Source organism: Balaenoptera acutorostrata, chromosome 3 (genome assembly GCF_949987535.1).
Source record: "Balaenoptera acutorostrata chromosome 3, mBalAcu1.1, whole genome shotgun sequence".
Lineage (NCBI taxonomy): Eukaryota > Metazoa > Chordata > Mammalia > Artiodactyla > Balaenopteridae > Balaenoptera > Balaenoptera acutorostrata.
Window position 1 is genome coordinate 72,879,644 of NC_080066.1, and position 24,770 is coordinate 72,904,413.

A 24,770-nucleotide genomic window follows, 5' to 3' on the forward strand; every position below is an offset into this window, starting at 1 on the left:
CTTGGTTTCTTAACTTTTAAAGGTGGTTCTGTAATTATCCTCTCACTTTACCTTCAAAACTACTGTATGGGCTGAATAAGAGGAAGGAAGCCAAGACATCCAAGGGTCAGAAGTGTTTTTTAGGATCCAAACTGAGTGTTTGGGGTGACTGTCAAAACTCACTGCTTAAGTCAACCAACTTTGATCTGTCCAAATCCGATAGCAGATGTCTATTTGAGTCACTTCCAATAATAAAAAGTCTTATTTGTGGTTGTTCTTCCCAATCTAAAGATCCCAGAATTTATAGTAGTTATTTTACTCTCATAATAAAAAAAATGTAGAAAATTAAGACTAGTTGGTTTATTTCTGGTGTTGGGAACGGGTATTTTTATTTGTATTGTTTGGTGAATTAATGTTTTGAACAGCTGTCCATGATTTGCTACTAAACAAACAAACAAACAAACACAAAGTTTAAAGTCCCTTTCAGCCAAAAAAAGCCACAGGAAGAAGGAGGTGAAAGAAGATGAACATCAATGACTTCTCTCCACAAAGTAAGACTGAAATTAGAAGAATATATGGCCGTTACCTTTCCCACGAAGGAGAAGATATGTAGTCTGGAGTTCTGAAACTTCTTGAGGAGAGGGTCTTTTGGCTGTGGCTGCTATCCAAAGTCGTCCTCTATGTGGGGTGTACCAGCTTCTGCCCTCCACCCTTAAACAAATACAAATTTAGTAGAAAGAACCTAAATTTTAGTGTCTTGGAAGATCTCATAACGTACAGCAAATTATCCAGTTGAACCAAGAGATCTATAGATGATACCTCACCAAGAAGGGTATTTTTTGTAAAAAACATTTTTCCTACAATACCTTTCACTTGAGTATAAACCCTGTTCTCTACTTTTCCCTATCATCAGAACAAAGGCAATTCACCTCTCTCAGTTCCTAATTTTTACTTGATCTCTGTAACTCAGAAATGAAGCTTTCACTAGCCTTGGGACTTCTACAATCCAAATCTTCTATTTTCAAGGCATCCAAGCTGTCCCACAAAAATGAAAATCCTTGCCTTTGAGTCATGAAAGATTTTGTTCATTGTTCTCCAACCTGACAGAAAAATCCTCACCCACACATAACTCCCCAAGAATAGTACTTTCATAATTACTATTTAATAGAATTTAAGTAAATAAAAATGCTTATCATCTTTACTCTAAATTGCAACCACATTCATTTATATTTTCTAAGTATTTTATAAAGGGTTATGTTTTTTGCAGATAATTAAACAACCCGTTAGCTAGTTTGAAAGAATCTTTAAGTAGAATAACAAAATGCAATCAAGAGAATGTATTACTGCCCACTTTCCAAGGATTACAAAAAGATGTTTCTCCTTTAGTTCCCACAAAATGAAATAAAGTAGCTTGATAATATAACCCTATTATACTTGCCTTATAAGGGGAAACGGAATTTCTCATACCCTTAGTTTTCCAATATAGATGAATTGGAAGAGTACCAGGCACACAGTGGGTACTCAATAAATGAGGAATGAATCAATATATTTCTCCCTCTACACCAAATGATCCACAGGGTTACTGGGAGAACGTTCTCACAAATATGGCAGAACCACCCACTTTCTTTCTGTGGGATTAGTGATTGTGGGCTGGATGCTGTTCATCCTGTTCTTTCCAGTGAGAAAATCTGGATAACACAGATCCAAAACAGGACGAGAGAAAGGTAAACATTCTGAGTCCCTCTGCAGAAAGCAAGCTGTTTAGTTTTCTACTTTGGAAGAGGAAGACACCTCAACTACAGAGAACTGAATGAGAAGAAGAGACATCTGAGGGCCCAGGTGCCCTGGAGCAGAAGCAGATTCACACGCACTTGTTGTAATGCCACTACGTACCTGGATTATGAAACACTTAGGAGCCACAGAAAGAAAGCCTGACCTTGAAGAGGGGAGAAAAATGGTAACACACCTTCACGAAGGAGGCAAATCTCAACTAACCATGGAAACCACCAAAGTAGAAATGATTGTTCCTAAATTCTGATAATAAATTTTCTTTCAGGAAATAGAGAAATGACTGAGGCTTACAAAGTAAGAGTGGAAAAAGCACTCTGAAAACCTGAACTCTAGTTCCATCTCTGCCATTAACTAGCTTTGTAATTCATAGCAAGCTCCTTTACCTTTGCCGGCTTAGGTGTTCAAGACTGTAATAATACTCGTCTGATCTACTTCAATACAGCTACTGCTTTGAAAACTGTAAAATTCTATTTAAATATAAATACATAAGGCATTATTATTGTTATGAGTTAGGACTCTCCCAGGGATATAAAATTCTAAGAGATAAAATAAGAAGGAAAAAAGAGGTATCTGCATCCCCACATTCGTTGCAGCATTATTTACAATAGCCAAAACATGGAGACCATGTAAATGTCCATCGATGAATGGATGGATAAAGAAAATGGATGAAGATTATTCAGCCATAAAAGACAATGAAATCTTGCCATTTGCAGCAATATGGATCAACCTTGAAGTATTATGCTAAGTGAAATAAGTCAGAGAAAGATAAATACTTTATGATCTTACATGTGGAATCTGAAAAAACCAAACTCATAAATATGGAGAACAGACTGGATGAAGGTAGTCAAAAGGTACAAACTTCTAATTATAAGATAAATAAATCCTGGGGATGTAATGTACAGCACGGTGACTACAGTTAACGATAATGTATTGTATAGTTGAAAGTTGCTAAGAGAACAGATCTTAAAAGTTCTCATCACAAGAAACAAAAAATTTGTAACTATGCAAGGTGATGGATGTTAACCAAATTTACTGTGGTGATCATTTTGCAATATATACATATATATGTAATCATTATGTTGTACACCCCGACGATGTTATGTATCAATCATATCTCAATAAAACTGAGAAAACAAGGGAAAACAAACATGTAATAATAAGTGAAAGAAGAAAAACATAAACATAAATATATATTATGACCTCATTATGTAACAATTTGCACAGGAAAAAGAATATAAATAAATACTCCAAAATGCTAATGGTAGCTGTTTCTAGGTGGTGGAATTATAGATGATCTTTCTTTTTCTAGCTGCTTTTCTGTATTTATCAATTTTCTGTTTACATTTATAAAAGGAAAGAACTATTTTTTACAAGTTGAATTGAGAAGAAACATATGAAACCATGGAATGGTAAGCTATTACCATCACTAACATGTATAACGACTTAACTTTATAATACCTCTACTTATCCCTCACTACTTCCCCCACTTTTTGTAGAAAAGGAATTTGTGGTAAAATAGATTCTCAATATGGTTACTCAGATTAAAAGATAGATGTATAGATAGAAAAACAAAATCACAGTTAGGCTGGTATCTTTAAAAAACTAATAAATAGGCATAAAAACTTTGTATTTCCAATAGGATCAAACCATTAAGGTTGCTGAGTGATATATTATTGTACAAAGGCAAAGCCAAGAGAAGTTTTCTCAATAGACTTCCTTCCAAAGATGAAAAAACTTATGTTCTATTCTTTAGTATGACTAGGACCCTTAGTCCTTCTAAGCTCAGTTTTTTTTAAGCTATTCAGTAAAGAACAAGTCCATAACATGAATACATTGCTTAAAGTTCTATGTGCTGAAGAGTATTATAAATCATCGCTAGATTGGGAAGATGAATTCCAGTCCATAATTCTATATCAAGTTTATATAAAATCTTCCAAGATTCATTTCTGTCCTTACCTCTTTTTTTTTTTTTAATTTAATTTTTTATTTTTTGGCTGCACCGCATGGCATGTGGGATCTTAGTTCCCTGGTCAGGGATCGAACCCACGCCCCCTGCAACGAAAGTGCGGAGTCTTAACCACTGGACCGCCAGGGAAGTCCCCCTCATTTCTGCCCTTACCTTTTAATCCCTCTGACAAGCAGAGAAGCCCAAGGCTGATGCATAGAGAGGCACCAGCCACCATCAAAGCCTTCCTGAAATTCTTGGTCCTGGATTCGAAACTGATGCCGACATGAGCTGAACTCTAGTCCTGATCCTGCTGAATGGAAAGCCTTCTTCTGTGAGGCTGCACCCGTCTGATCTATCCACTATACAGGAAAGAAACCAAACATATAATTTTGTCTGACAAGGGAAAAATCTGGGGTAGGTATACAAAATGAGATGAATTCTAACATTAATGAATCGTACTGGAAACATTCTCTTAGAAAAACGTATCCCATCTTTGTCTGAAACAGGGTCAAAAAAGGTACAGAAGGTATAAATTCAGTAGGAGTTCCAGGTATGATAACATGGTCCCATCTTAAAGGATAGTTAGATAATGTTGAATTCTCCACACACAGCTTCCTAATTCCAGCAACAGTACAACCATCAGACCAAATAATTGGCCTGTAATTATTTCCACTTTAAAATGATTAATGATCCGTACTGGACAATTTCCCAATATAATTCTATCAGCCAAATGAAGGTTCAACATTTTGGTCCATACATTCTTCATGTGCTTAAGGGACAGGGTCACATACTGTTACCATGATAAAGCCAAACAGATGCTTTCGGGGGGCAGCAGTTCTGACTATTGGATGCATGAAGTATTCTCTTATCCTGAAATGAACAACTTGTCCCCCAAAAGACAGGATGAAGCACTACTGAAACAAGGCTCCCATCATGTGAAGAGAACACAAAATTACAGGGTACAGATAATTACAGGAGACTAAAGAGTCTTGGCAGTAGTTCAGTCAGAGAATGACAAAGGGTAACATTTCTTCCAGAGCAAGAAGACTGAGTGCTCTGAAATTTATTAAAAAAAAAAAAGGCTCTATTAGGATGATGAGGTTTAGAGTTAGTTGTGTTAACTTTTTGATGTTTTATTTAATAACTTATAGGGAAAACAAAAATACTAGAATGGTAGTCTAGAGACTCTAAGCAATCATTTAACCCCTAAAGGTTTCAGTTTTCTCAAATGTAAAATGATGGAGTTGGACTAAATGAATCTCTAAGAATCTTTCTGCAATAAAATTTTATGACTGTAATCATTGTGTCATAGCTTAAAAAAAACACACAAACATTTACTATTTAACTCAGTATATGTGAAAAGCATATAAAGTCGGGAGACATATAAAATATAAAAAAGATATGGTTCTTGCTTTCAAGGAACTTACAATCCTACGAGAAGACAGACACATAAATAACTGTCCAAAACATAAAGCAGATTTGAGTAAATACTACCCAGGGATTTAAGTCCTTAAGCAGGAACACAGAGGCAGAACTGATCCATTACAGGGGAAATAGGTGATTTCATAAAACTGTTGGTGTATGAACAATCCCGAGGCCCAAATTGTCTGTTCTATCTCTATTACAGTTCTTGTTTATACTACCTGTTTTTCTACTCCACAGCTACTTTCCTAACTTAATCTTACTGTCTTTCAATAACACTATTTTAGAGCCTGCTAACTAGTCTCATCTCCATTTTTAGCCTCTAAGTAACTCTCTACCGCCTTACTAACTGCAACACTAAATTGGGCCCTCATCATCTTCCCACTGTGCTACCGCAATAACCTGTTTTTTGGTAGCGTGGCATGTGCGATCTTAGTTCCCCGACCAGGGATCAAACCTGCGCCCACTGCACTGGAAGCGTGGATTCTTTTTTTTTTTTTTTTTTTTTTTTTTAATTTTATTTATTTATTTATTTATTTATTTATTTTTGGCTGTGTTGGGTCTTCGTTTCTGTGTGAGGGCTTTCTCTAGTTGCGGCAAGTGGGGGCCACTCTTCATCGCGGTGCGCAGGCCTCTCACTATCGTGGCCTCTCCCGTTGCGGAGCACAGGCTCCAGATGCGCAGGCTCAGCAATTGTGGCTCACGGGCTTAGTCGCTCCGCGGCATGTGGGATCCTCCCAGACCAGGGCTCGAACCCGTGTCCCCTGCATTGGCAGGCAGATTCTCAACCACTGCGCCACCAGGGAAGCCCCGGAAGCGTGGATTCTTAACCACTGGACCACCAGGGAAGTTCCTACTGCAATAATCTTTCTAGCAATTTCCCTGCTTCTGTCTTAGTCTTCCCTCTAATCCATTCTCTACATAGGCATGGAAGTCATGCCAACTGTCTGCTAAAGTTCTTCAAGGACTCTTCCTTGCCTACTGTAGAATAAAACTAAACTCCTTAGCATGAGACGTAAGGACTTTCATGGTAAGATGTTACCTGCTATACTGGGTTGAGTAGCATCCGTCCCAAATTTTTGTCCTCCCAGAACCTGTGAAATTGACCTTATTTGGAAACAGATATAATCAAGGTAAGATAAAGTCATACTGGATTAGGGTGGACCCCAATCCAGTGACTGATATCCATATAAAAGGAGAAAACACACAGAGACAAAGACATGCAGGGAAAAAGTCCATGTAAAGACAAAGGCAGAGTAAAGTGACGCAGCTATAAACCAAGGGATGCCTGGGGCCACCAGAACCTCAAAGAGGCAAGGAAGCGTTCTCCCATAGACATTCGGAGGGAGCATGGCCCTGCCAACACCTTGATTTCAGTGTTGAGAACTGTGAGAGAACAAATTTGTTGTCTTAAGCCAACCAGCTGTGGTATTTTGTCATGGCTGCCCTAGGAAACTAATACACTTACTAGCGCAGTTTAATTTCTAACAGTACTTAATTACTTGTGGTTCTCCCAACCTACAATGCTCTCAAGCTGCTGAGCCTTTCCACATGTTATACCACCTACCTAGAATTCCCTCCCCAAATTTGTCTGCTTGGAAATTCCTATTCATCCCTTAAGTCTCCTCTCAAAAACCATTTCTTCTGTGACTCCTCTGTGAGTTTATAATCTCTCTCCTAAACTCCTGCTGTATCCATGACGTGTGTCTATCATAGCAATTATCTTAAGGAACTGAAATTCTTTGTATTCAAACTCATCTTCCCACTAAATTTGAAGTCCTTAAAAACTTCAAGGGCTCTTACCTTTTAATTTCCCAGCACCTAGCAAAGAACCTGGCATGTATACAGTGTTGAATGAGTATCTCCAGTTAAACTCTTTAAAGCACTGCTCTGATTGCATCTCTCTGCTCAAGAACATTCTATGATTCACATTTATTTATAAAATAAAAATGTGAAAACTTCCTAGCTAAACACTTAACTCTTTAGTGATCTGACTCTACCTACCTAACTACTCCATTTCTCATGATAATTCCTTTTAAAAATATTTATTTATTTAATTAATTTATTTTGAGCTTTAAAGATCAGATTTGTTTGGAGAAAACAAAAAAACCCACAACCTAAAGGATGGGATTTTACATCTCAAGACCTCTCCCAGGTATGAAGTCTATAGATTACAAATCATTTTCGTAGAAGATATTTTTGTACAAATTTTACATGTATTGAGGAGCAGGTCATAAATCCCTGTTTGTTTTAACAGGGTGGCAGGGTAGAGGAATGGGGGAAAAAACAGCTTTTTTGGACACATCTATTTGGAAGGAGCAGACATGAAGAGAGCAAACCCTACTTTTTCATCATCTATAGCAAATGGTTTTAAAAAAATACCCTCTCAACCTTGGGTATCTCTAAAAGCCACTTCCTAGCTACTAGGCACTCCAAGCCAATTATTTAAAGTTACTTCACTTGGTATGTCTTTTATGTCCACTGGGTAAATGATTATTATGCTCACTGCCGCAGCACTCATAAACCAACACCCCTGCATGGCTGGACAGGGTCTAACCTAGGACTGATGCTAGAAGAGACCAAGAAATCTTTTCTCTGCAGGTACCAATATTGCCCATAAGGACACCATCTGTTGGGCTGACAGTACCAAGGTGCACATAAAAGCAGGCAAGTAAAGATACTGTGTTGCAAGAGAAGCCAGGACCTTGTGAAATTGTTCTTCTCCATTATCATTTATTCTCTCAAGGGATGCTAAAAAAAAACAGAACCAAAAACACCACACATTGGTCTAGGCCACATTATAAATCCAAACATTGGTGTGGGATTTCACTTGGAGATAAGGAAACTTTTGTTTTTTAAAAAGCCCCCCAAACCCCAATCAAGGTTGTAAGAAAGGCTCCCAATTTAACCAATCTCGCTCACACCTAAGACTGGTAATACTAAAGTTTTCTGAGGTGTAAAAGGGGTCAAAGCAGCAGGAGCATGAATGGCTGGAGGGAAGGAGTGAGTGCCAAAACATGAAGGAGTCAAGATTTGCTTGAGAAAAAGCAATGATGATTCCTCATTGAACAGCTCCCAGGGGCTGTAGAGAATGCTTAGGAGGTCAAGTATGTGACTTAAGTAGAAGCTGCCTGTGGGAAGGTAACAGGAAAGAGTAGCATGAGGAACATAAGACGATGACAAGAGTCTAAATTTTTAAAGCTTCAAGATTTCAACAGAATATGGATATATTTGAACTTTCAGAAGGGATAGTGTTTAAGAAAGGGTGAAACCAGGACACATAAAAGACCTGGGAATTCCCACAACCCCTAAGTGCTTCCTGCTCCAGGAGGTAAACGATTATGTGTTCACTGGAGGTCATACCATTTTCCCTATTACTGGTGCAAAATAATTCATCAAATCCCCAAGCTACTTTTCAAACCACGATTTCCCCATTCATTTAGGTCACCAAACAGTCCTATTCTTCAGTGGTCTGTAGACTCACTCCCACCTACCCCCCTGGGGGGTACAAATGAAGGAACTCCCCCATAGGCTGGCCCCAGTAACTCAGAATTAAATGAGAGGAGGGGCTGGCAGCCTCCTGGAGACTAAAACAACATCAGAGACTAAACCTACCTTGCCGAGGATGGAGAATTTATTCAGATAATGTTTGAGAATTCATGTATGCCACACTGGATAATAAGAATTAAAGGTAGAAACCTCACACTCTTCCTTATACCTGCCTGCTGCCCAACCAGATTCCAGACACTGCATCACCATCACTGCCATTTTGCTAAACGGAGGCCCCTAGCCACTAATCACACAGGCAACTGCACGTGTCATAAAAACGCACCACAACTTTAAACGCACAGCATTAAAAGCTGTACGTCTCTCTGGCTACATTGGTGATTCTCCAGTTAGTTCAATACTTTAAAGGCTGCAGCAGCATGCAAAAGAATTTCATTTTGTTTCTTTTTAAAAAAAAAAAAAAGTTAAGAAAGGTCTCCAGGAGACGATGAGTTTTATTTTGTCTTGTCTGGATGGAGGTTTGATTTGCTCTCGAATGTTCCAGGGTGGTGAGACTAGGAGAAAGCACAGAATGCAGAGGTCTATTTGGTGTAATCTTCTCCCTCATTTTCATCTTCACCATCAATGGCAAGAGCAGCATACCTGCTTGCAGAACTGAACTTATAGGCTGGATTTTCTTCAGCTTTCTTTGGCTCAAGTGCAGATCTGGAGTCTTGATCCTTTTTGCCATCTTTCCTATCTGACTCCTTCCAGTGGTCTTTGTTCCCTCCATCTCCTGGACCACAGCTGGAATTTCCACTTTGGCCTTTTGGGGCACTCACCCCATCTACTTTATTTTCATCTTTCCTTACTGGTCCTTCCTCAGATGGTTGAGCTGGAACTACTTTCCCTCCACCACTTGTAGGGGACTGCTGCTCTGTGTCTGAGCTCTGAGATCGAGTAGGAGGGTTAGAACTTCGCTTCACCCAAGCATTCTCCTTTGGTGGAGGGGCTGGCATTACCTTTAGAGGCTGTTCAGATTTGGGAGGCTTAGAAGTTGGAGACTGACAGTCTTCCTCTTTATTGGGTGTTTCATTTTCTAGAGACTTCTCAGTCTCCTTCATGCATTTCTGCCAGATGTGGCTGAGGTCCCCGTCTGTGATGACTCACTTCCTGTCCTCGACCGTTCCCGTTCCTGAGTTTCTTCACTTCGCCAGCTTGGGTGTCTCTCCCGAGGCTGTCGTTCTAGTTTTGGCTCATCCAGCTGATGCTGCGGTTTCTCCTGTTCCTTCTGTAGCCGCTCTTCTACTTCTCGTTTTCTAGCAGCTGTGTCAACAGGCTTTGCACCTCCAAAGATAGAGGCTGCTCGACTGGACTGGGACGTGCTAGCAGCGGAATCATTTTCCTTAGGAGTACTCCGAGGCTTTAGGTTCAGTTTGGGTCTTTGGGGGGGGAGCTCTATAATCACGCCTATAATCATCCCGAGAGTAATCATCTCTGGAGCTCCATGACCAGTCATTTCATCTGTCATATCTGTCTTCACAGCAGTCCCCGCCTCCTCTGTAGTTGTCATCCCTAAGGTACCCACTACCAAATGCTCTTCTGCCACTGCCTATCCTGGAATCATAGCCTCTATCATAGTCTCTGCTGCCTTGGTCATCACAGCGATCTCGGCCCCCGTATCGATCCATGTCCCGGCGTGGGCCATCATGATAACTGTCCCGATACCCATCACGATATCGGTCTGAATCATAACGATCTCGATACTTGTCTCCAAAGCTATCATCACCTCTTCTAGGTGGGTAGTCATCAAAGCTGTAGCAGGACGGGCCCTCCAGTCTGTATCTGTTCTGTCAGAATCCGGATTTCTATCTCAGCCAAAAGAACGATCATCCCTGTCTTTATCCTGTGTTTGATCAGCAACGTCCACTCGAATTCTCCTGTTACCTAGAAACTCTTCATTGAGGCTCAGGGCACTGAGCAAGGAATCCAGGTCCTCAAACTCAGCATAACCAAAACCTTTCAACCTCTCAGGATTGCTGGGTTCACGTGGTAAACGCACTGCACTGATATTTAATCCTCTAAAGAATTTCTTAATGGAGTCTTCTGTCACATCATAGGGCAGGTTCCCTAGAAAAGCAGTGTAGGGTGGTGATTTGGGAAGACGGCTCTGGTCGATATTGGGTTCCCAAGCAGCCCGTGGAGCAGTGGGCAGAATGGAACGGTCAATTGGACGTGCCCTATACACGTCATCATCATTACTATGCCAAGTGGTTGAAACATCTCCTTCTAGGTCATCTGTTTCATAAGCCCAGCTGACTGGTTTGGGGACATAGGTGCTTCCTCCACCAGTCCCTCTATCCTCAGCTAGGAAGTCTGTTACAGAGACAGTCTTCCCCTTCTTATTCTTCTTTTTGCTGAGGCCGCCATGTTTGGAGAGGGAGAGAGAATGCAAAGGTTATTTATTTATTTGGTTGCTCCGGGACTCAGTTGCAGCAGGCGGGCTCTTTCGTTGTAGCTCGAGGGCTCCTTAGTTGCGGCTCGCTGGCTCCTTAGTTGCATCACGTTGTCTCCTTAGTTGTGGCATGCACATCTTAGTTGCAGCATCCATGTGGGATCTAGTTCCCTGAGTAGGGATCGAACCTGGGCCCCCTGCATTGGGAGCGTGGAGTCTTAACCACTGCGCCATCAGGGAAATCGCGATAATCCTTTTTATGAGTACTATCTTGGTAGTCTAAATTCACTATTCCCTGTGTAGTTGATCCTTGAACAACACGGGTTTGAACAGTGTGGGTCCACTTATAGGTGGATTTTTTTCAATAGTAAATACTACAGAACTACATGATCTGCAGTTGGTTGAATCTGTAGATGTGGAACCTACTGTGGATGTGGAACTGCTTTACAGAGGGCCAGCTATAATTAATACACAGATTTTCGACTATGCAGAGGGCCAGTGCTCCCAACCCTCCCTTGCACTGTTTAACTGCATATATGTATATACGTGTTTGTGTGTGTGTGTATCCCATGCCTTATTCCTATAGCTAATTCTGATTGGAATTTTTTTCCCCACCATCCCCAAACACCATTTTCTTGGATATCTACTTTTAAGGAATGCCAGCTTCCCTATAAAAAGCCTCTTTTATTCCTCTCAACTGTCTTTCCCTCCTTTGGGTTTCCACTGTACTTTATTTATATTTCTATTAATATTAGAGCTGCCTATGTAATCTTTTCCTCTACTAGTCTATGTGTTCTTTGAGGATAGAAGCAGTGTCTGGTTGATCACTTACTTCTGTGATTATACATATTAGATGCTCAATGTACTTGATGGAAAAATGAATGACAACAATGAGTAAGTGAATTAATGTATTAATTTAAAACACCACACTATGGGACTACCCACACTCTATAAAAGACAGAGAAAGAACATTAACAAGAGGACCACGGGATTATTGTTTAAAATCTCTATAGTACTTAACAAAACCTTCTCTTGGGAAATACTCAAATGATAACTTGTCACAAGTGCTGCAAAAAAACTGGAAAAATTGGGTCAGAGTATAAGCTGGGTAGGAGTACTGAGAGAGCAGACTGGTATCTACAGCCTATGAAACAGGCACATTTGAAATGAGAAATATCTGGGCCCAAACTTTTCTCATCATCAGTTAGAGCAAAGGTCCACTAACCTGGGGAGGGGACTGGTACAGGTTGGGATTCACCAGAAGTCCTAAAGGCTCTTCAGAAGATCTATCCAATTTTGTCGGTGGTTGGTTCAAGGTTCCATTGGCAATGGCATGTACTGCCTCATCTAGTCTGTGATAACAAACAAAAGGATGCAATAATTGGTAATGTCCTATGCTCAGAATATCTTTACTTAGCACACACATAAAACTCTTCAACAGTAATAAAACTTGACACTCAAAGAGGGGTCCATGGATGACCTTCCCTGCTCCCTCTACCAACTTCCCCTTCTCTTCACTCCAAGAACCCTAAGGAGTTCCAGAACACTAAGAAAATAGGTATGGCACAAGACACTCATTCATCTCTTTAACAATATTATTAGAAATGCCAAGATTAGAAAAGGTGCCTAGAAACAGTCTGACCCACAGAAGAGTATTCTATGGCAGCCTATTTCTCAACACCTTCAATTATTCTTCTGCCCACTCAGCAGTCCCTCTCCATTCTTCCATGCTGATCTGAAGTCTATCCTTGCTTCATGGCCCAAAACTTCTAAGGAGGCCCTCTACCAGCCCCAGTACAAAAGTACTTATTCCTTTCTCTGAAGTCCTGTAGCACTTACTATTTAAACAGTCATCAAATATACCCAATGTTATCCAGTGTCTATGGTGTTTGCTATGGATATTTGGCTCTCAACCTATAAAAGAATGTGATGATTTCATTTAAAGATTATGGAACTAACCCTACTGGTTAGTAAGAGAGCATAGGTCTTGCAGGAACCATATCTTATTCTGCTCTACAGCTCTTCATTACTTGCTGCTGTACTCCATGTCCCTGACAGATGCTTGACAAATGTTTGTGGATGATGATTCTAAAGCACGATATAATGAAAAACTTCTACTAGTAGGAAAGGCTGAACCTGACCTTGAATACAACTAAAGAGATATTTGTTAGGAACCTCTTATACACAAGGCAACTTAAAAGGGGAGGAGGACAGGGCTCCTGCCTTCAGGAAGCTTTAAATCTAAGTGGCAGGTTTAAGACACCTTTAAAGATGATAAACAAAACAAGGAAGGATGTAATTATTACTGTAAGATAGATACAATCCATTTGGTGGTTATTATCCCATCATCCCATGTGTTGTACCAAGTACGTTCAAAGGGGAGGTAGATATTTGAAAGGCAAAGATGGGAGGACGGATATCCAAAGCAAGGAAAAAGCAGAAACAAAGGCATGAACCAAAAAAAAAAAAAAAAAAAAGTACAAGAACTGGAGGTAAGAGGCAAGTCTAAAATAGGATGGGGATAATGGAATCTAAAGGAAGGAAATAGATTTGAGACATAGTACACTGGTTAAGTATATCTAGAACTCTACAATCTAAGAAAGAAATAATATAAATAGCGAATCAATACATTTTTAGAATGCTCAGACTTACTGGCACACAAGCAAAGCAAAAAAAAGTGAATAAAAATTATGATGAAATACCATTTTTCATGTATCAGAATGGCAAATGTATTTTTTTAATTGTTGAGAAAGAGATGAAGAAACTAGCATCTTGGTACCTGGTGTCAAAAAGTCAAAAAATATGCACAATTTAAATTCTGAGATACTGTCCAATTTCACCTCTAAAAGGCTGTACCAGTTTTTATTGAACATAAAAATGATTTTTCTTACACATAAAAATGATTTTTCTTACACATAAAAATGATTTTTCTTACTATAAAAGCAATCCATGTTTATTACAGAAAAACTAGAAAATGCAAATTAATAGAAAGAAAATGAAAAATTCCTAAACCCATCACCCAGAAATAATTTTATTTTTTCTTTATATCTGTGTAGCATATATGTAATAGTTGAGAACAATTTAATTATTTTGAAGCTAGTGGTAGAATTTGTTTTAGGGATAGAATAACCTCTGATTAGGAAAATTCTGTGATGGATTTGCCACAAATGAAAGAGAAAGACCGAGGACTGGGCCGTGTAGAAAGCATTACTGTGTTCACCAATATCCAGTTTTGTGTGTGTGTGTGTGTGTGTGAGTGTGTAAGAGAGAGAGAGACAGAGACAGAGAGACAGAGAGATATGTATGCCATTTCCAAAACGTGGAGTGAGATCTCCACATACTTTCTTTTCAGTACTGTGCTAGAGCCAATATGTGTATCTTTTCTCAACTCTGTTCAGTGACTTCATGTTGGTAACTTGAAATTGGCCATGATGTAAATTTTTTCAATAAACTTTATTTTTTAGAGCAGCTTTAGGTTACAGCAAATCTGAATGGAAGGTTCAGAGACTTCCCATTTACCTCCTGCCCTCACATATGCATAGCCTCCCCCATCATCAGCTATCCCTCACTAGAGAGGTACATTTGCTATAATTAATCAATCTACATTGACACATCATTATCACCAAAATCCATAGTTTCCATTTGGGTTCACTCTTGGTGTTGAGACTTAACATTTTAATATTGCCTTCCTTAATAAGAGGGCATATCCATTTTCCTACACTCACAGATTATGCAATATTATAAATTATAAATTTCAGACAATTTAATGATACATTATGTTTCAAAATGTGCATTTCCCTGGTAAATAGTTGAGCATCTTTTCAAATGTTTATTGGCTATTTGTATTTCCTCACCTGTAAATTGTCTGTTCTTAGCCTTTGCCCATTTTTCTACTGGATGTGTCTTTTTAACTTGCAGCTCTTTATATACTACGGATATTGCTCTTTTGAACTGTTAAAACCATTTAAAATGTTTTCTCGCAGTCCTGTACTTCTTTATGTTATTTAAAATATCTTTGTCTTTTTGACTTCTGGGTTTTGTATCTTGCTTAGAAGGAGCTTTATCATACCAAGACATTAACTATATTCTCCTAAATTTCTACTATTCTATTTCTTTCTGATCCTTTTATTTCTTTTGCATTTAACTCTTACTTTTCTTCTCTTTTTTTTTTTTTTTTTGGCCGCACCACTTGGCTTGCAGGATCTTACTTCCCCAACCAAGGATCGAACCCAGGCCCCCAGCAGTGGAAGCTTGGAGTCCTAACCACTAGACTGCCAGGAAATTCCCTTGCATTTAACATTTTTGTTTAATTAATTAACTAATTTATTTATTTATTTATTTATGGCTGTGTTGCGTCTTCGTTGCTGTGTGCGGGCTTTCTCTAGTTGCGGCGAGCAGGGGCTACTCCTCGTTGTGGTGTGCGGGTTTCTCATTGTGGTGGCTTCTCCTGTTGTGGAGCACGGGCTCTAGGCACATGGGCTTCAATAGTTGTGGCATGCTGGCTCAGTAGTTGTGGCTCGCAGGCTCTAGAGTGCAGGTTCAGTAGTTGTGGTGCACGGGTTTCGTTGCTCCGCAGCATGTGGGATCTTCCAGAACCAGAGATCGAACCCATGTCCCCTGCATTGGCAGGTGGATTCTTAACCATTGCACCACCAGGGAAGTCCCTGCATTTAACTCTTTAGTCAAACTTATCCTCAAAGTATGCTTTGAGGTAGAGATCTAATGTAGATTTTTTTCAAAGCTGATGGCCCATCATTTATTTAATCCTTCCCTTACTGTTTAGAAAAGTTTTACACAACTATAGACACACACCCGTACACACACAATGCAGACGCACAGGTCTCTTTCTGGATTCTATTACGTTTCATTCATCTATTCCTGTGCCCAAACTGTACCTCACTGTTTTAAAAACATTTTTTTATAAAACTACAGCAGTTATCTAGTAGGACAAGTGGCCCTCACTGTTCAATTCCAAAATTTTCTTAGCTACTGTTCCATGTTTCTACTCCAAATGAATATGTTGCTCTAAAAATTAACAAAAATAACAGACTCATTAAAGGGGGGGGGCAAATCCTTTACAGTTAAACTGCCTCCTTCTTTCAGACCCTTTCTGGTGTTGCCCACTTACTTGCTGTGATACTCAGCTAGAGGATTTTCATCTTCCATGATCTTCCTGCCTGCAAAGTCAATGGTGATCTTCTTCGAGAGCCGAGAGGCATGTCGAAATTCTCTCAGCTCCTCCTCTCGTTTCTGTAGGGCTTCCCGTTCAATTCTGGACAACCACTGGTTAGAATCACTGGCAAAGTAATCTGACTCATCATCAATGACTTGGGTCCTTCGAATGCTAAGGAAAAAAAAAAGAACACATGGCAATTAGGTCACCTGTTGACAAACAGGGACTTGATTACTAGGAAGCTGTTTCAAGTAGCTCACTCTTCTGCTGTCCTGAAGGTTATTATCTCAAATATAGATGCTCAAGAACGTTCCAAAACTAGGTCAAACTCTGCCTGATTTCCAGCTTCTGCACATACCTTATTCCCACTGCAGGCTCAGCTCAGCTCTTAGAACGAATCTCACCCTCGGGGAGGAAAAGACACAGCACCATAATCTATTGTCCTCCTATTTTCTTACTAGTCCAGCCCTCACCTTCTTATAACTGGGCTTATGTCTGATTTTGCCGCATCTGAGTTCATGTCTTGGCAGCTTACTCAATATCCTAGTCCTTCTACAATTGGGACCTAGACTATTCCTGCTAGGCCCAATTGCTGCTATTTCCCTTAGAAACTGGAGTTCCATCCTGGACTCTCAGTCCTATAAGCTTATTCTTAGGATATCTTTATTACTCTACTACTACTATATGTCAGTTTTCACCACCTCCCCCATCCCCACCCCAACCCTATCCCCAGTCCCTCATTTAACATATTTACAAGGGCCAAGTTCCAAGATATGACAATCAGGCCTATTTCTAAGATCATACCAACAAAGAAATTAAGAACTAGAAGGAATCTTGATGATCCAACTCTCTCCTTCTACAGATAATAAACCTGGGCCTCAAAGAAGTTAAATGACTACTCCAAAATCATAAATCAGTCTCAACTGCATAATTAATAATCAGTAATGATATATTCAGGCATAGGGAAATACTGAAATCAGATTCAGATTTCATTTTTTCAGGACTCAGCTGGAATTATAAAAGTTTTAAAGTAGACTGAGAGTGGTCCTATACACAAACCTACATAATGAAATTGGCGCCCTTAGAAACTCACCAGCATAAGGGCAACAACACCAACAGGGAGAGACCCTTTTCCAGTTTCTGTTTATCAAAAAACGTACTCTATTTCTAATGATAAGTTTCACTGAGTAAGGATAAAAGTGATATTTAAGGATGAAGAGCAAATATTAGTTACAAACCTTGTGATGGGCTTACTTAACGAAGAGCTTTCAAAGTATAACTCATGTATTCACAGCAAATGATTTGAAAGTAGTAGGTGTGTATAACCGAAGGATTATAATGCTAGGAATAGACATATTCAGTTACCACAGTAAGAGATTCAGGGTCTTTCTAAGGATTCTCACATGGCCACTTGAGAAGTGAGCATATTAAGTCCTATTTAAACATTCTTTACCACTAATTGGTCTTCAATATATATTTTGTCCAAAAGAAGAAAAAAATGAAAGAGAAAAAAATAAAAAATAGAACTAACAAATCCATAAATCTGTTTCCTAAAGAGAGGTGAGTGGGCTCAATGACAAAAGTGTAGGAGTGTAAAACTCAATTTAGGGACATTATTGAATCAGAAAACAAATTTAGTGTCAAAGGAAAAAGGGAGGGTAAATCATGTCTTCCCATGAGGTGGTGTTAACACTCTCCCAGAGACAGTTTCTTATGGAGTATCCAGAGGCCCCCCAACAGTTGGCACATGGTAGGCACTCTAACATATGCTGACTGAATAAACGGATGGTTTCAAGTGAAACAAGTGGAGAACTGTGTCAACCCAAATCAACTTTCCATGGGGTACACCAGCATTTGCCAAGAATCAAAAAATATTGCAGGGTAGGATCCTCTCAGTGGGAGCCTATCTTATTAAGACATGATTCAAAAACAAGCTGTAGACCTCCTCCACAGAGCATCTGGCTCTTCTTTTGTTGTAAACACTTTCATAGTCCACCCTAAGAAGGTATCAAGTGCCAAAATAATGGACTACTCTATTTCTTAGCATTTTTTATTCTAACCACATCATACCTAGTTCTGTCAAACTCTAACAGTTTGTCTTTATGCTTGATAGCCTTCTCCAGACCAGATTTAAATCGCAATTCTTGATGAGGAAGAAGGTCCTTGGTAGAGATGTCCACTTTTCCAGAATTCTCTGTCCCTGAAATTCAATAAGGAAATCAAATTGTGTCAGTGAATCATACCAGTTAGTTGTATCGCTGTGCAGCAAAGAACAAAATATCAGTAGATCTGGCTGTGCCCCTAATGACTGACAGCATTCATTTCAATGGAAAACAAACAGGTACACAGGCCAGGCTTTACTTGTCAGGCATCAAGCAGCACTTGACACATAATACATTCTCAATAAATGTTAAGGATCCACTTCTTCCCTTATGGAAATGTGGATCACTAACGGTAACAAACTGTTTAACAACACAATATAAAAATGCCTTATAAGAAAAACTTTATTGAGTAGGGCTAAATATCACCTTTAAACATACTTTTATATATCAAAGCTAAAAACTAAATAATAAAAGGAAAAAAGACGAAATTGCAGAGAGGGACAGAAATGAATAATGAGAACTTATCAGATGCTAAGGCACTTCATACGTACTATATTACTTAATTCTCACAATAACCCTGTAAGACAGCTTATATTATCTTTGTTTTACAGATAAAGAAACTGAAATTCAGAGACATTAGTAAATTTACTGAGTTCATTAAGTCAGAAATTAAAAGGTAGAAACAAAATTTAAAGTTAGGTCTGTCTGGACTTCCCTGGTGGTGCAGTGGTTAAGAATCCGCCTGCCAATGCAAGGGACACAGGTTCGAGCCCTGGTCCGGGAAGATCCCACATGCTGCGGAGCAACTAAGTCCGTGCGCCACAACTACTGAGCCTGCGCTCTAGAGCCCGCGAGCCACAACTACTGAGCCCACGTGCCACAACTACTGAAGCCCGCACACCTGGAGCCCATGCTCCACAATAAGAGAAGCCACCGCAATGAGAAGCCCGCGCACTGCAACGAAGAGTAGCCCCCACTCGTCGCAACTAGAGAAAGCCCGTGTGCAGCAACAAAGACCCAATGCAGCCGAAAATAAATAAATAAATTTAAAATAAAATAAAATAAAGTTAGGTCTGTCTAACTCTAAAGCCCACATTTATTCCTCGGCCCATGTGTTATCTTCCTTTGTGACAACATACCATAAATCTATATATCCCAGAAAAAATAGTCATAAATTATGATAGAACCAAGATATAAAATGTGTTAGGAAAACAACTAAGCTGTAATGAAGTCTAACCTTTCTCTTTACCTAAAACTCTAGGCCTATTTAAAGTCCTAAAAAAAAAAAAAAGTCCTGTCAAATCTTTCTTTCAAACTTAAAAAAAAAGAGAGATTGATTCTTGTGTTCTGAATATAAGAAAAACACTGAGAACTACCTTTTCTCATAACAACGACCCTAGAAAAATCCAAATGGAAAAAAATATGGAGACATGTTCTACCTCATTAATAATAATAATAAAAAATTACGACTATAAAAATAAAATAACACGAAATGTCAAAACCCAATAGTGACAGGTTTTGGGGTAAAATACTAATATTGTTGTAGACTAGTACAATATTTTGGTAAAGTAATATGGCAAATACATGTTAAGTGTCAAAAATGATAATATTCTTTGACTCAGTAATCCCATTCCTAGGAATTTATCCCAAGGAAACAAATCAAAGATATAATATTAACAAAGTTGACCACTTGTGGTATTATTTATAATTCGGAAAGAGTCAAAATATCCAGTAATGAGGAAATAGATAATCAATTATAATAAATAAATTTAATGACTATTTTTAAGCACTAAAAATTACAAATATGAAGAATATATGGCAACATAAACAATAATTTTAAAACCTTAGTTAAAAAAGGAAAAACATAAAATTCTATATACACTATGATTACTACTTCATAATACCAACCAATCTATCTATATTTAAAAAACAACTATGAATTAAAGCAGGAACAAAATATTTGCACAAATGGAAAGTAATGAGTATATTGTTTTCCCTTTAAAAATGTCCTTAACTATTTTTGTCATGCCTTTTTCAACTATAAAAAACTTTGAAGAGTTGCAAAAAAAGTAGAGTTCCTGTATACCTTTCATTCATCTTCCCTTAATGTTAGTATCTTATCTCACATAACCATAGTACAATTATCAAAAGTAAGAAATTAACATTAGTACAATACCATTAACTAAATTACAGACTTTATTTGGATTTCAACTTTTTTTCCACTAATACTGTTTTTCTGTTTAGGGATCCGATTCAAGATCCTACAAGGCAATTAGTTGTAGTGTCTCCTCAGTCTCCTCCAAACCGTGACGATTCTTCAGTCTTTCCTTGTCTTTTACGATCTAGCACATCTCCAATTCTTAAACTTTCATCCAGTAATTTTAGCATCTATTGGTGGATCTTGCCTGTAGCAATTACTATCAATACTACTGTGGTGTTGACATGGTGATTTTCTGTTACCATAATTCCTTCACTTTATTAATTGGAATTCTATAAGAGCAGCCCCTTCTCTCCCATTTATTAATTTATTCAGTTACTTCATGACATTAATTTTATTCTTTGGGTTATAATCCAATAGTATTATTATTAGTTTTTTTGCTCAATGTTAGATGGTTTTAATAAGAACTTAAAAAAAAAATAAACGAGTAAATAAACTGCATCTTACATAACAGGATACAAGTAAGAGAAACAATCACAGATACAACAAAATGTATCCATCACTACAGTGACCCAATTAGAAGACTGCTGCCTACCTGACATGAGCTTCTTCAGCAGTTTCTGGCTCTTGTTTGAGTCACGCTGTAAAATATCCTGTTCTTCACGAGTACATACCTATAAAGTAATAAGAGTAAGACACATGATCCAATAGTTAAATGATAGTGTTTGCTTGATATACTTAAAAAGTAACCTCAAATTACACATTAGATACGGCAATAAAATAGACTGTCAGTGTTTTTTAATCCAGACAAATATACCAAAAAAAAAGTATACCCAAATGAGTTTTGCCCTAGTCTCTTTCCATTTCTCCCTTCTTTTATGAACCATACAAAAAACTGATCTCACTACAAGTGTCCCTGAATGACAGTTAAAAAAAAAAATCTAACCTACTTTCAAAAGATAAAGATTTGCCGCCACTGAGAATATTGAAAAAATGTACAAGACTTTTTTTTTATAGCCTTCCAGTTCTAATCGTGAAATCCAAGTCTTACAAGAGAATTGCTAAGCAAGTGTCTATTTATTTATTTATTTATTTATTTTTGGCTGCACCATGCGGCATGCGGGATCTTAGCTCCCCGACCAGGGATTGAACCCGCGCCCCCTGCAATGGAAGCAGGGAGTCTTAACCACTGGACAGCCAGGGAAGTCCCGCAAGTGTCTTATTAAAAAGAGCCAGAAAAAGAAGCAGTGAAAACTAGTCTAGCTTTTATATGTATTTTGCTTCTTTGCCTTCAAACATTACCTGCTTATAAAGTAATAAACACATTAAGCAAAGAAAAAGTTCTGTTTATTATAAAATCACTAGAAGTGTAAGAAGGGAGGTTACTTAAAAGCAGAAGGGGTTACTTAAAAACAATTTCATATTACGTTTGTGAAACTGCAGGACCTCAAGGCCAATCTGCTTTACATTACCCTGTTTCTTGAACCGAAGGATCCAAGGGACCTAACAGAAAACACTGTACTTGTTAGCAGTTGCCTGAGTGGCACACAGCAGCTGTAGGGTGTTTCTCTAGAGAAAAGCCCCACATGGGAAGACATTTACTGCTGTTTTATGAACATTTTTGATGTTAGATACTACATTTTTCAGGTCATCCATTGTCTATCAGCTTATTATCTGAGTATATTAAAAAATTAAAGGCCCCACCAGAGAAGGGAAAACAAAGCAACACAAAATGTATTCCTTCACCAATACCAAATGCCATTGCTTCTGCCAGTCAGCTCAACTGGCAGAATAAGCCTTCCAGACAACTCACTAGGGTGTTTGTAAAAGAGTCATTACAACTACACTTTTGAGGTCACTTACTCAGATAATGAGGAGCTATAAAAAGGAGGTGTTCTGGAAAAAGAAGCTATAGACTTGAGGATTACATCACAGTGGCTCTGTAACCCTAGGAATATGAGCCACATCTGAAGACTGACAAAAATTTTTGACATTTCAGGCCCTGAAATTTTCTTGAACTGAACTTAATCTGACACAAGACTTGGATCCCTCAACAAGGTATGTTCTCAAAACGCTTCTCACAAATAGGCTTCAGTTCTAGGATATCAACTTGGGTTTTTGACTAAAGTTCCTGCTACAAGAATTTACTGGTGGCACAACAATGTAAATCAACTATACTTCAATTAAAAAAAAATAAAATTAAAAAAAAAAAAAGAATTTACTGGACACCTTAGGGAAGAAATTTACTAAGAAAAAGAGAAATTACTAGGGGTGTGAATGTCCCTATGTATAAAACTGAAGAGTAGTAAAATAGGAAAGAGACAATTTACCAGAGTACCACAGAACAAGCAGGGGCCAGAACCCTCTTGCTCACAGACGATACGCCCACAGATCAGACAGTTATTGATCAGCTTGTGCTTCTGGCCCAGGCAATCACAAGTGTGGCGACCAGGGATCAGGACTGCAAGCTTGTCCTGTCCCTCTTTTGTATATAAACTGACAAACTTCGTCTTCTTCTTCAAGGAGCTGCTGTTCTCTTGTGCCTAATCGTACAAAGATATCAGAAATAACATCAAATAATTAATGACAATGAAAACAGTCAAGAGAGAAAAACCTCAGTTCTGTTCAATAATAACTTATACCCTACCCAGCAACCACGAAAGAAGGAAGTAGGAGAAATACAAATGAGTCATAATCAAGGGTCTAAGGAAAGATTATGCCCTAGAAAAACTAGCTAATATACTCTGCTTTTTCTGCTAGTAGCTGTCAGCCCTGTATTATAGCTGGTGGAAGGTAAATGTAGCAATAAAAGCTGTTTATGTGACATGTTTAGGTATAGCTAAATTGGAGATCATAGAAAACAAAAATGCCTCTAAAAGCAGATGATATTCACAGATCTGGAAATAAGAACAATCAGTAAAGTAAGAAAAATCTATAAAATATTGACTCAATAAGAAAAAGACAGATAACACAGTGGAAAAATGGGCAAAGGACCTAAACAGGAACTTCATAAAAGAAGATCTCCAAACAGCCAACAGACACATGAAAAGGTGCTCAACTTCATCAGTCATCAAGATAATACAAAATAAAACCACAGTGTAATATCACTGCATACCAACCAGAATAGCTAAATTGAAAAGACAGAAAATACAGAGTGTTGGCAAGGATATAGAACAATTAGAACTCTCACACACCGTTCGTGGGAGTGTAAACTGGTATCTACTAAAGCTGAGCATATGTATATCCTGTGACCCAGCAATTCACCTCTTGGACATATACTCAACAGAAATGAGTAAATATGTTCAACAAAAGACATATACAAGAACATTCATTGCAGCATTAGAATTGGAAAACTACCCAAATGTTCAACAGTAGATTGAATATTCACTTAATAAAATCCTATATAGCAATGAGATAAACCATGTGACACAAAAGAGTGTATACTATTTAACTCCATTTATACAAAGTTCATAAGCAGGCAACACTAATCTATGATGTTCAAAGTCAAAATGGTGTGTTCCCTTGGGAGGGTTATCATTGTGGGGCACATGGGAGTTTTTTAGAGGAATGGTAATGTTTTATTTCTGTCTATACAGGTATGGTCCGTTTGTGAAAATTCATTTATTCACTTCTGTATGTATGTTATAAAACTTTAAAAAGAGAACTATATCAGCCTCTGCCTTAGTCCATTCTGGCTGCTGTAACAAAATATCACAGACTAGGTAGCTTATAAACAACAGAAACTTATTTCTTATAGCTCTGGAGGCTGAAGGTCCAGGTTCAGGGTGCAAGCATGGTTGGGCAAGGGCCCTCTTCCAGGTCACAGAAATTACTTCTTTTAGGTCACTGTGTTGTACGTGGCAAAAGGGGCTAGGGACTGTGAGGTCTCTTTTATAAGAGCACTAACCCCATTCATGAGGACTCCACCCCCATGATATAAGAACCTCCCAAAGGCCCCACTTCCTAATTCACACTGGGCATTAGCATTTTAAGGTACGAATTCTGAGTGGTACACAAACATTCAGACCACAGCAGCTTTTGACACTTAAGGTGCACAGATGCCTCTCCTCTGGTGTAGTCCTACTTTCCCTTTAAATTGAGAGTTTCTCAATCATTTCCAGAGACTGAAGTTTCAAAGAAAAATCTGAGGAGTCCTAGTGGATAGGAGAGTTATAACAATGAAGGTAACAATTCTTTGGTTACTATAAAGAGAGGTAACATGCCCTAATGTCCAAAGCCTAAATGTGAGATATACA

The 24,770-nt window shown here is 38.5% G+C and overlaps 1 protein-coding gene and 1 pseudogene across 2 annotated transcripts in view; both read right to left on the bottom strand.

Annotated features, from left to right (window-relative positions):
* Window positions 1–24,770, bottom strand: part of TRIP4 (thyroid hormone receptor interactor 4) — a 68,833-nt gene that overhangs the window by 31,936 nt on the left and 12,127 nt on the right. For both annotated transcript variants that reach the window (XM_057543710.1, XM_057543711.1), the window contains exons 4-10: window positions 22,845–23,057; window positions 21,110–21,188; window positions 18,325–18,454; window positions 16,210–16,425; window positions 12,307–12,433; window positions 3,890–4,077; window positions 566–690 (exon numbers count right to left, since the gene is read on the bottom strand). In XM_057543710.1, coding sequence (XP_057399693.1) covers window positions 566–690; window positions 3,890–4,077; window positions 12,307–12,433; window positions 16,210–16,425; window positions 18,325–18,454; window positions 21,110–21,188; window positions 22,845–23,057 — 1,078 coding nt within the window. The remainder of the gene's footprint in view (window positions 1–565; window positions 691–3,889; window positions 4,078–12,306; window positions 12,434–16,209; window positions 16,426–18,324; window positions 18,455–21,109; window positions 21,189–22,844; window positions 23,058–24,770) is intronic.
* Window positions 9,014–11,066, bottom strand: LOC103000677 (eukaryotic translation initiation factor 4B-like; annotated as a pseudogene).